This window comes from Lupinus angustifolius, chromosome LG11, assembly GCF_001865875.1.
Source record: "Lupinus angustifolius cultivar Tanjil chromosome LG11, LupAngTanjil_v1.0, whole genome shotgun sequence".
Lineage (NCBI taxonomy): Eukaryota > Viridiplantae > Streptophyta > Magnoliopsida > Fabales > Fabaceae > Lupinus > Lupinus angustifolius.
The window spans coordinates 8,417,921-8,431,097 of NC_032019.1; the positions used below are offsets into that span (position 1 = coordinate 8,417,921).

Sequence of the window (13,177 nt, forward strand, 5' to 3'; positions counted from 1 at the left end):
TGTCAATTTTTAAATGAATAATATAATGACAATATATAAAAATAGTAGATGTATGTTTTTGTTCTCTTAATTTTGTGGTGATTAGGAATGAATATCTTTTATCCAACAAAATATACCATTTCTTATATGAATGTTTATGATTGGTCAAAAAAATATTTCGTTATTAAATTTTAATTTAAATATAATTTTTTAACTATCATCATTAATGACACACTTTATGAAACAGCCGATGTGATGGTCAATGTGACTTGCTATCTCATCTCCTCCTCTGCACACATAAACCCTAACGCCTCGATTCTCACTATCCCCATTTTCCTTTCCTCAACGATTCACTCACCTCTCTTCCAGGTTTTTATATTCTTTTATTCCTTCATCTTAACTAATCTAATTCATTATTATTTCATCATCTTTCTACCCTAACAATCATAAATTGAAGCTTCTGAATTAACAGATACAATGAGTTTATCTCTAATCCAAGGCTATTCTTCTGCTTCTGAAGAAGAAGAACAAGACCATAATTCATCATCCGATAACGACGGCGAAGACGTTAACGCCGGTGAACCTTCCTCCGCCGCAAACCACCCCTCATTATATGACAGATCCATCTTCAAAGTTCCCCAACCTTCCTCTGCTTCTGGGCTTCCTTCTGCATTCGAAGTTTTCTCCGAAGTAAGGAAAAAAGTTTCTACCTTTCTTCTTAATTCGGTTATCTAACTGCATTTTGGTTTTAATTGTTTTGGGTTTGTTCATGTAGATTTCAGGGCCACCCCAATTTCTGAACAATAGTGTTGAGGAATATAACCCGGCCAGAGATGTTGATCAACAACAAGGGAGACATGGTAGCAGGAGGAGGCATCGAAAGGAGAAGAAGGATTTACCAACAGGTTTTGGTTCTATCAATTTCATTTCTTACTTTTTATTTGTGTTTTTTGAACATTTTTTGTGTGTGTCGAAGATATTTCAGCTATGGTGTCTCGGTTTAAAGGAAGTGTGAAGTTAGAAAGTGATTCACACTTGCATTATTTAGTGAGTTAGGATTTTGATGAACTTTAAAAGGGGGTGTTTGGTTTATTACTTATTAGGCATGAATGCACCTAAGCTATTTGTTGTTCCAAGTGGGAGAAAGCTCGGTTCTCGAATTGAGTCTTGTCAATGGAAGGAAAAAAAGCACTCATAAAACTTTGCACCTTTAGATGGGTCTTAGCGGCTTGACTTGGATTTGTTGGAGTTAAAACTGATTAACAGATACTGGGTCAGAGAGCCTTAGACAAAAACAAGCATGAATTTATATTGTTGTAGGGTAGATAGTATATCAGGTATAACCTATGTGGCTGTTTTGGCTTGATTGTAAAAATTGTTCTAATTTGTTACTTACACTAGTATAGGTATAGCTGCTAGGCGTTTTTTAAAATTGGTAGATTAAAAATGATGAGGGTGCCCATGTTTTTAACTCTGGGTAAGTATGGTCATGCATGTGAATGGCTGACATAATTCCCTATCATGCAATTGCCCATGAAGAAAATATCATATGGATTTAATTTTGTTGTCTGGTATAATGAGTGATCACTCAGTATGTCACACAATTCAAGTTGCTGCTGCATGAAAATGTAGATTTTGAGCTGACAGTAATCTTTGATTATTGGTAACTTCTGTAGAAGTTTTGGTTGCGACTCATGGGCAATGCTGAGATTATGATTAGTGAAATCGTTTCTGATACTAAAAAGCTCATGTATATATTAACTGTACATTAAACTTGAAAGCCTGGTATTTTTACTTGCTTTACTACACTCGGTTCTTATCCCACTGTAAGTGATTGTTGAGAGTTCCTACAACATTAAAAAGTAAGGCATGTGCAAAGCGAGTCAAGCTCTGGGTAGTGTGGCTTAAGTAGTTAATGTCTTAAATGCAATTTTTCTTGGTGAAACAACAAATGAAGCAGTGAAAAGCATTTTTTGGTTAAGGTTGTTACATTACTGTCGTGTTAACTAAGCTGGTTGTTAACTAAAATGAAATGCAGAATCTTTCTTAATTCTGGTTAACTGGTTTAAAGTGTATCTGTATATATTCCTTTTTGTTTCGAAATTACATGTATTTGGGAATTGAAAGTTCCTTCTAAGGCAAAGCCTCTTGTTTAGGCATACTAATGTTTTTTCTATGGGGGTTTCCATTTCATATTTGCAAAGAGATTGGCCTGCCCTTATTCTTGAGTTTTGTATAGTTTGTCCTTTGTATTTTTCTCTGGAGTTTTGTATATCCTCCTACCTTTGTACTTCTATTGCTTCTTTCTTAATGAATTTCATTTTGTATTAAAAAAATGGTATATTTCTTATAGGTGCTGTGGTAGAGGCAAAACCTCAACTAGTTGGGATTCATGAGCGAGTAAGAAGTGATATGGATGGTGGTAGCCAACCACCAACACCGGCAGCCTCGAGTGCATCAGAAACAGTCAAGCGAGTGCCAACTGCATCCAATCCTAATGCTGAAGATGCTGCAGAACTTTTAAGGTACACATTCCTCCTAAGTAAGTAGTAACTAAGGACTCACATTATTTTTAGTGCTACTTGTAGACTGTGCATAAAGCTCCGATGCAAGTTCACAGTAGGTGTATTATGGAGTGTTTCTCAGCCCTCAAATAGATAACTAGGCGCTTCAAAATATTTTGTAGCAGACTTGCAGTAACTCGAGGACCAAGTTACAGACATCAGGCATTATGTTTGGATAAACAGCTTAATTAAACACTTATTTAATAAGTTTTTTAAATAAGAAAAAAGGAAACTTATTCTCATAAGCTTATATAAGAAGCTCGTTGAAATCGTTGAAATTATTCTCATAAGCTATTTTCACAAGTCATTATTATAAGCTCAATTTTATATGCACGTGCGGATATACTTCTTTTCATTCTTGAAGGGCTGCTTGTAGTCTGAGTAATTTGCTTCTCTGTGATAGAATGTGCTTGCAGTGTGGGATTCCCAAGACCTTCTCCAATGCACGTGGAATGGTTTGTCCTGTATGTGGTGATCGCCCTCCGGTTGATCCAAGTTCGGAGTCAAAGAAGAAAGGATCAACAGTCAAAGATAAGGAAAAATCTAAAAGGATGAGGGGCCAGTCATCTCATGCAACCTGGAAAAGTGAAACAGAGATGCAGCTAAGGCAAACGTTTGATTGATTAGCATTATGAAAGGGTTTCCTTCTTATATTACCTGGTTGTATAATGTGGCATGATTAAAAACTGTAGTTGTTAAAGAATTTCAACAGAAGTACTAGCTGCCATATATGATGGTATGTGTTATGTTATAATCTTAGTAACTGAGGTTTTGTTTCTCTTGTTAGGAAAGAAATCTTTTTTTGGGTGTGGTTAAGTTTGTTAGATATGAGCTTTCCCCAAGTTCTTGTGATATTTTTTTGTCTATCGGAAAGGAAAAAAAAAACCCTTTTGCACATATAAAATTGTCATATATTATATACAATTTGATTAAGTAGGTTTTACAAAGGGCTGAAACCATCCACTTCTTGATGGAACCACACAAGGCTCATCATGCTGAAGACTAATTAGCAATACACTCTTGGCACAAAAGTTATCTTGTGTTTGTACTAATTATTATTATGGATGAATAAGAAGTGCCCTAATGGTTCAATGATGTTTTTTTATTGGAAAGAAGTCTCTTTTTCCTCTCTGGAGCTTTGGCTCGAATCACTGGTGACAGCAACATCTTCACACTTTGGCTGATCTGAGAGGGTGAGGGTGTTTCGGTTGTGGATTCTTTTGGATACAGACAATGGCTTAAAATGCTGTAAAGGTCATCACTTTCCTCCACCGGAGGGTGGCTGTGTTGATGAAATGAGTGTGGTAATTTCAGTGCTGGGCATATGGAGAATATTCGGTAAAAAAATAACAATGAAGTGTGACTCAACTATCCTTGTTGACCCAAATTTTTATTAAAAAATATTAGTCGTTTAGATGGGGAATATATAATGGAGGTCACATGGTACTTTCAAAACAACTAGCATTTACTACTTAAGCCAAAATATCATGTGCACTCTCAAATGCACCCATGTCAACTGCCAACCATTCATCTATTTTGTCCTTTTCAACTTGTAATTTTCGATTGTGGATCCAAAATTCTGAAATAGTTTCAATGTGTTGTCTCAATGCATTGTTTTAATGCATAAAAAATGTATAATATGGAATGTGTGGTGTTGTAGCTTCGACCTTTCTGCATATTAGTTTACCCTGAGAGTAATATGCATTGGGTTACTGCTGAGCTTGATCAATATGTAGAGATTTAACTACTAACAATATAAGATACTGGTTTTGCGTATTGGTTCACCTCCTAATGATGTTATATTTACTCTTCAGCTTGATTAATGGGTAAAGGTTTTGAATACAATTCTGCATTATTCAACATGCTATGTTTGTTGCCGCTAGTGCTACCTATTAATTCTATATTTTGTCCACTGTCAAATGTCAACAGCCCAATACTATCAAATGAGTCCTCAACAACCATCCAACGTCCTCAATTTTATCACAAGAAAGAAAATATCTATTACATAGTTTGTGAATGCTATTATTATGGGTGCAAAATAGGTTGTATACCGATTTTTGTCATCCAAAATAATTTGATTTAACCATTTTGATCAAGGAACTATTCTTTCTACAAAATCAATGGATAAAAGTTACCATTTGACTTTACCATTTATCTGTATATATATGCATGATGCTCAAAAATTGGTCTGGTGCAGATATAGATCAAATGGACTGACTGTGTTTTTACCAGATGGTTAATTTTAAGAAATTTTGGGGTTCATAATCATAATGCGCAAATATGATTCTATGTTGATGTATAAAATTTGCAACTTGGACCAAACCTAGGTGCATCGTTTTATAGTCATAGATTACATATCATTTTCAAGGACTAATTTAAATCACCGAAGAATCTGCAAAGACTAATTTGATACGTCATTTTAGGCAACATAAGATAATATAAAATTGATTCTCCCTCACTAATTCCGAATGACTTCGTTTTGCATGCTGGATTCTTTTTCCTAAAATAAAATTCAACAAGACAAGACAACCCCTTGGATAATATTTGATTTATGCGTTGCAAGAAAATGCACAAATGAGACAGACAAATAAGCAGTAATGTTCTCAACCAACTTAAAAGTCATATAATGATATAATCCCATATACTACCATTTTGGGTTACATATAATACTACTTCCTTTAAATATGTTTCGACATGTAAATCACATAATGCAACCTTGATGATAAAGCACAATTATGCATCAGGATTATGGTGACGGATGGGAAAAAACTAATGGCAAGTTAACAAAGGGATTGAGTAAGCCTCCAATATTTACATGATATATGATATTGTAACTTACTTGAAAAGAAGACATTGGACACCAATATAACACCAATTCGAGTTTTACTTTTAACTAGGTGTTACCCCTAAAGACTTCTGTTCTACCCCAGCAGTAGATTCTTCCTGACAAACCTGTTTCACGGATAGATCGGTCACCGATCCATGTACCTGATGGTTAAACCAGAAAGTTAGAACAACAGCAAAGAACTACTATCTACTTCATTTGAGCATGTTAACAATTCATTAAAGTATACCATGGAATTGGATTTGAAAGCAATAGTATCATTTCGGGGAAACATTGATGGATCTGAAGGCCTGTGAAACAGTAAATGTGCTATTGAACGATCAATGGGATTTGTATTAGTTTCCATATCCATGAATCCCATACACCTGAAAAGAGCCATGTATTATATTAATTAAAAAAATTAATCAATAAACACTACCCCCTCCCTCCCGCAGTCCAATTATAAAAGTGAGCAATACCTGTTTGCATCCGGTATCTTTACTGCTTTGCACATTTCGGCATCACCACCAGTTTGACCATTTGTATTTGCATCAGTATGCCTCTGTTCCGCACTCTTAGCCAAGCGGTATAGACTGTCCCTTATGCATAGTTTGGTTCTAATATCGAGCTACATTCAAGCAACCATTTTGTTTACTAAAGCAAATTATAATCAACAAAGTGATAGATTTTCAGCATGGAAAACTCTAATTCTCTTTCTGTAACAAAAAAAAAACAAAGGAGATATTTTATTTATTCTGGACCAAACATAATAATAAGCTCCACATATCCAGAATTCCGGTTGATATTAGGAGTTATGTTCCTGACATCTATATGCCTGAGCAGAATCAGATGCGATGTTAACAAGGCTCAGAAAAGAAAATCTATACTCATGAAGAATACAAACTTTAAAACCAAAGATACAATACCTGATCCATGATACGCTGCAACTGGCAGAAGCTAGCTGCTTCAAGTGAGATGTTGTCCAGTGCAGAGCTCAAGGATGAGCTTTCATGCACATTTGATGAGTCTATTTCTTGTGAAAATCCTATGCTAACTCCTTCAACTTCACTATGACTGTCATTCTCATTTTCAAACTTATGATTTATCTGCTGAGCTGAACCTGGATTTTGAAATGACAAAGGATTTTCCATATTTTCACTTTTGAAACTGCTATTTAACGGTTGTGAGTCGCAGTGAACAAATTTCCCTACTGCATCCAGACCGTAGTCATCTCCGCAGCCATTCTGATTCATTGGAGAATTTTGCATTGGTATGCAACCATAGGAATCAGAATCCATGTTTGGTCTATGTTTGTTGATGCTATCCTGACAAGTAACCCCACTGGAAGAGGATCCTAAAGGTTGCTTCATATCTGCATATTGCTCCATATGAGCATAGGGACAAACAGATTCACCATTTTCTAGACTTTTTCTCTTTCCTGCCATTGGCTTTGACATCTTGCCCTGCATCAGTAGGAAAAGAGAATGTTTGTGATAAATAAATTTGGTTTATAAATTCCCCTGAATTAAATAGACTGGGCAGTCAGCTAGTTCATGATTGCTACAAAACATATATTGCAAACCTAATGAATCCAACAAATCACCCAAAAATAAATTTTGAGCATTACATTTGAGTCACCCCAATTTCTATTGAAAAATATAACTTATATCAAATAGGATAAGAATTACTTGATTCCCTTAATGAGCACATTAAAATTAAAAATCTAATCAGGATTAAATCCCACGGACATGAATACATCATAAACTCATCTTGAAGACTAAGAAGTTATTTATTTCAATTTCTACAGAATACCAATTCCTAAAATTAAGGTTTACTATTCAATGATGATAGAAATTCATCTGGTTTCATAAACTATAAACCACATTTTGATTGATGAATGTATGATTATATTCAGATACAAACTGAATTGAATTCTAGAATAGATTAGTTTTGAGATGCCAAACACAGTCAGGTCTAGACGTCTAGTGCCAAATTCATTTGAGCATACTTGTAACCCTGGACTTGAGCAGTTAATTTCAATGGCAATGACAACTTTCAAAAGGTCAGAGGCAAATGTCATACTTATTACGTCATGTTCCTTTGAGAGACCTGTTATGTTAGTTTATAACTGCATATATGTCTCTGCCTGTTTTTTTGGGTAAAAGTATCCACTCAGAGTTGTAGCAACATAATTTGAAATTCAGGAATTCTGAGCACAAGTTGTCAAATGAACAAAAATAAAAGAAATAAAATGAGGTAGTCAACCTTTTCTCTGGGCATCATGTCATCTGTATTACCAGATATCATGTCTGATTCACTTAACGTTGATAGTAGAGTAGAGACAGCATCATGATCAACATCTATTTGAGTCCTCAGTTTTTCATCAATAATAGGAGCTGCTTTTTTGTTGCAATCACTAATTGGCAGACCTTCAACATTTTCCTTCAGGGAAACACTATAATCTGATGTACTTTTCAATGGGCACATTTCAGCAGACATAAACTCGAAGGCAGACTTCATTGCATCATCAGATCCTTCTATTCCATGTGAAGATGAGAGCCAACCAAACTCATCTTCATTATCAAGACTCTCCATTCCAAAATTGAAGTCACAACTCCTGCAATTTTGAAAGTAACATTCAGATATTTATGGGGGGCATACAAAGCGAAATGTGAACATTATCTGTCAAATATAAGAAAATCTTACATTGTCCCATGAACATCTTCAAAGTTTCCTATATCCCGCCACAAATCATTATCAAGAAAACTGAGTGCATTGTCAGTTTGAGATATGTTATCGATTGAATATTGAGACACACTATCATCCTCCACTACACACTTGTTTCCCATGATAGTATCATCTACACAAAGCTTGCTACCGCTAGAACCTACATTGCTTCCCTTGAAACAGTGATCAGGCATCTTTGTATTTTCTGATGTTAGCCTTTTCAGCTCTTTGCACGAGCTACCGTCACATGCAGAAAACAGACCTTCAGGTTTGTGAGACCATGATGAAACCTTTTCCAGCATTCTTTCTTTTGGGTTCAGAGTTGGTAAGTACCATAGTTACTCACATAATCAGTACTTCTTTTGATACCCTGTAACTCTTGAAGTAATTTCTTAAAGCTATCACCCGGTATTACAAACTGCTCCTTATGTTCGTCACCAGCATGGGGCACTATATGATCATCAGTTTCACCAAATTAATGCCACACATTATCCTGAAGGTGTAACAGAAAGACAGATATCTAGAAAATTACTTACAGCAACTTGACATCACAGAATTGCCAGAACACAATAAATCCAAAAAAAAACATAGCATCAAACCCGATTAAGATGAGAAAAAGTGATTATCATTTCATAAATTCCAATATAACTTAAAGAGAGGGAAAAAAGTGAATAAATGAAACTGAAAGCTATATCTTGCCTCCAATGACAATATTTAATTAATACTGTTAAAATTCCCTGCCTTGACAATGGATTGTAAATCATACCACAGAACATGGGCGCAAGCCCTCTCCTAATTTGTAGGATTTGGAAGTGAGAAACCCATGAAAATTTACAACCAATAAGTTGGCACACACGTAGCTGTGAGCCTGTGACTAATATTGAGCACGAGAAACCGAACACATTCAGGTGGATTGCCAGTGCACCTTAAGATCATCTAGGCGACTTTTTTTTTGAAGTTTTCGATTACAGATAATTTTCCAACTATGTTACTTATTAACAGGTTAGAGATAAGAAAATATCCAAGCTGGAACTCAGGGAGAAGGTTGAAAACTTGAGTGTTTAAGATTATGAGTAGAGTCAATATCTAATTCAATAAGTATATCATAATCACAGTATTTGTAATTTGATGTCTTAATAAGGAGGTGAATTAGGGATATATATTTTACAATCTGCATTCTATGAAGATTCAGATTTAAAGCGGAAGTTATCAGAAGCAACTGTGTGATCTACGTAAGAGTACATGGTGACACAAGATATTGTATTCAAACATTGGAGCTTGAATTGAACTGCAATATTTTGTACCTCATACATATAGAAGTTTAACATTCCTTTGAGATTTTCTACCCACTCCTCAAAGAGGGTTCTCTATCAAAAATAGAATAAACCTAAAAAAAGCACTAAGTTGAGAGATATAAAAAAATCAAGTATGAACAGAACCACTTGGAGCATGAAGGAAGAAATCATAAGCTAAATTCTAATCCCACCATATTTTGCAATAAATGTTACAAGACAACATGTGTGTAAAACACTGGAAACTCAAATGACCCTAGCATAGCACGCTGTAATGCAATTGAACTTTTGACATTTGTTCAGTAAAACGCATCCCCTTCTGTGTCAATCGGTACTCATACATCCAGCGTTAGAAAATTAAGAACAACAATGATCAATTAAATCAAAAGCAACCATCAGTGGCTGAGTTTTTAGTGGCAGGTTAAAACAAATAGTAAGCGTGTTGTTAGTCTTGCAACCATCGAATTTTCTTAATAACAATGCCACCGTCATTGTTCACCACTAATATTATCCTTACCAAATTTGTAAGATTTGAATAAAAAAAGTAATTTGCCAAATAGTTTAGTTAAATCAACTATTGCCTTTTCAGTCCACAAAAATACAGTGACGCCTCTATAGCGGTAATTTTAGGTGTTTGGTCACAAAATTACAAAACATGATGAAATGATGCTTGTTAAAGCAGCCTTACAAACTTACAAATATGGTTTAGGGTAACTGACATTAAAACAGAACCTATCCAGAAAACATTCACAACGAATTACATAACAGTTTGACAGAACAAACTCAACAAACCACATCTTTTCCCCACCTTCTCTTATAAATGCAACAAAGATGACTGATCTGGACCGGAAATATGATTGCAGCCCAACACAAGCAGTTCACTACTGAAAGGCCCAAAAGACCACCTCTTATGCCATAAATACAGGTTCTGGTCCAGATCAACGACCATATTAATTACTTCAATTAATAAAGTGGCCAAAAACTCAACCTTACTCAGGAAAGTGCCACTCACATCAATCATAATCACCCTCTTTTGAACTTGAAGCATGAACAAAACGCCTCAAAGTCAAACACAGTGAAATTTGTACTAGTTTATGAACTTATATATTACAATTTCTTCACTAAAATTAAAATACACCACAAGAATTTCATTTTTCTATTTTCAAAAAATACAATACAAAGAGCCAAACTCGGATAGTTTAAGATCCAGAATACAAACTTAAATCACAAAAGATTAAACTCAAATTTTAATTTTAGCATTTCCATAAGATCCAAATATAACACCACCAAATCTATAGAATCAATACAACTAAAATAATACTTAACAGCAATTACAACATAAACATATTAATTTCAGAAGCTATATCGTAACTTCTCTAATATACTTCTGTATAAAATTAAATCATCTAAAACTTTTATTTTATATATAAAAAGAGTAAGAAGAAGAAGAAGAAGAAAACCTGAATTAGAAAAATGAAGAAGAAATTTGGAAGAGAAAGGGTTGAGAGCTTTGAAGCTTTGTTCGGCGCAGAAGTTGAGATTCGTAAGAGCTTCCAGAGACTTCAGTTTCTTTTTAAATTAATTTAATTTTATGAATATTTTATTGTTGAATGCTTTAAAATCAAATCGAAGGGTTTCACGGACAAACTGACACGTGGAAGGAGCAGATCTCACGATTCGTGGTTCGTGGATGTGAGGTTCGCGCTGAGATCCGATCATTTGCTGTGTTTCTATTGGTCCACGATCTTTGTGCGTGTCCTTGGAAAACGCTGCGTTTTGGTATAGTAAGCTCGAACTAGTAATGCAAAGTTTTTTTGGTACAATTTCTTTTTTGAGAAAAAACTGTAAAATATTTTTATATTGTCCTAATATTATTTATCATTCATTTTTAATCATTGTTAAATTTTAAATAAAAATATATATAAATCTTTCATATTCTTTTTTTTTTCTCGTTACAAAGCAATGTGAAGTTGATATAATACAAGGTTGAAGATGAGCAAGAATTGGAGAGCCTATTGGGCTAGCATGGCTTACCATTAGATTGATGTTATGTGATTGATTTTAATTGAGAAACTATTACATATTTTATTTGAAAATTATATGGACACATGATTTTATATTGTGATTATTTGATTGGATTTAATATCTATACACTGACAGTGTAAGAGTTTTTTACAATGTCAACACATCATCCATTATTGATTTGTTAATTATTATTGACTCTCAAACAAAAGTAAAATAAATCAATGATGGATGATGTGTTGACTGTGTAAAAAACTTTATCAGTGCACAAATTTTAAACTCTATTTGATTATGTGTGAACTTAAGAAATTATAGTGTTTTTAATGGATTTGAGTGCATTATGGGTTGTATTCTAAAGGGATGGAAAATGATTTTGAACCATGTAGTTTAGTTTGAAAATCCTTTATCTATACTACTAGGAAAACCCAAAATAACCATCCACTATGGTGTAATTTGTGGTTATCCCTATTTTGCCCTCACTATTTTCTAATTTTTACCAAAAAATCATATATAACCCAATGTTCTTCTCCACCTAATATATGTTCCATATTATTTGGTTAATTATTTCTTCTTCTTACATTATGTCTATCAGAAAATTGAACATTACACTAATCGAATAAATTCAATATTATATTTGACATTTATTACATATAAACTACACATTATAAATAATAGGAAAGTGGGTTGGCAGGTGTCTGTCAATACGCTAGTTTTTATAATTTCTATAATGTCCTTAACATAATTGCTCCTAGCAAGGTCTATAGTTGATTACATGTATTATCACAAGAATTTAAAATATATGCGGTGATAGTATAATGTTTTTATACTATCAACACATCGTACGCAATTGATTTATATTATTTTGGTTTAAGAGTCAATAATGATTAATAAATTAATGGTAGATAATTTACCGATAGTATAAAAAATTACACTGTTAATATATATATATTAAATCTTTATACCAAGTCATTACAATTAGAATGTAATTGATTATGAGCTCCATTTTTCTTCAAAATGAGCTATTTTTCAATTTAATGGTAGAATTATCATAAGCATGATCTAGATCCATGTACCATTAATTAGTAAAAAAGATGTATATACTGACAATGTAAGAGATTTTTATACTGTTGTTGAATCATTCATCATTCATTTTTAATTATGACTGACTTTTAAATAAAAATAATATAAATGAATGGTAAATGATGCACTAACTGTGTATAAATCTTTACATTATTAGTGCATAAATATTACACTCTAATTAATATATGATTTGATGTACTTCCATTGCAATTATTTTCAAGACTTAGTTTGACCATTGTAATTGAGGTCGTGATTAAGTTAAATGTTATGAGCTGAATTGGTGGTAAGGTTGGATATCAAATGGAGGGCCACTTGAGAATTTGAGATAATTTGTGGTTTGGAAAAATGCATTGGACACATAACACATTGTTGCAATGAGCTTTGTGGTGAAAGGAAACTAGTCTCAAGTGAACCTTAAGGTTTGATAGGTATATTAATTCACACGCTACTGAACATGCATTGTGAATTGACTAGAGTATAGTACAGAGGAAGATATTTGAGGGCAAAATATCATTTGGTAATAATGTCTGAGTGGTTTATAATGGATTCTTGTTAGTATCTTCAGTATATATCATCTTTAGTATCTTCCTGAACTTTATCTTAGAGATCATTTTCCTATAATGTTAACCAAAGAAGAGTATGATTATAAGATGGTTTAACTCAGAACAAGGTGGAACACACCACTAGGA

The 13,177-nt window shown here is 33.8% G+C and overlaps 2 protein-coding genes across 3 annotated transcripts; one reads left to right on the forward strand and one right to left on the reverse strand.

The window, feature by feature from the left end:
• Positions 257 to 3,407, forward strand: LOC109360757. Of its 2 annotated transcripts, none has more exons than XM_019605848.1 (5): positions 257 to 348; positions 452 to 669; positions 755 to 884; positions 2,333 to 2,504; positions 2,947 to 3,407. In XM_019605848.1, the coding sequence occupies exons 2-5, from the start codon at positions 457 to 459 to the stop codon at positions 3,164 to 3,166; spliced, it is 735 nt and encodes a 244-aa protein (XP_019461393.1). In that variant the 5' UTR covers positions 257 to 348; positions 452 to 456; the 3' UTR covers positions 3,167 to 3,407. The 2 variants fall into 2 exon arrangements, with proteins under 2 accessions (XP_019461393.1, XP_019461394.1); XM_019605849.1 differs by having other exon boundaries at positions 273 to 348; positions 437 to 669.
• LOC109360756 (protein LNK1-like) lies at positions 5,132 to 8,593 on the reverse strand. Its single transcript, XM_019605846.1, has 6 exons — positions 8,074 to 8,593; positions 7,633 to 7,984; positions 6,294 to 6,830; positions 5,847 to 5,995; positions 5,618 to 5,753; positions 5,132 to 5,531 (listed from the first exon to the last, which is right to left on the reverse strand). The coding sequence occupies exons 1-6, from the start codon at positions 8,394 to 8,396 to the stop codon at positions 5,433 to 5,435; spliced, it is 1,596 nt and encodes a 531-aa protein (XP_019461391.1). The 5' UTR covers positions 8,397 to 8,593; the 3' UTR covers positions 5,132 to 5,432.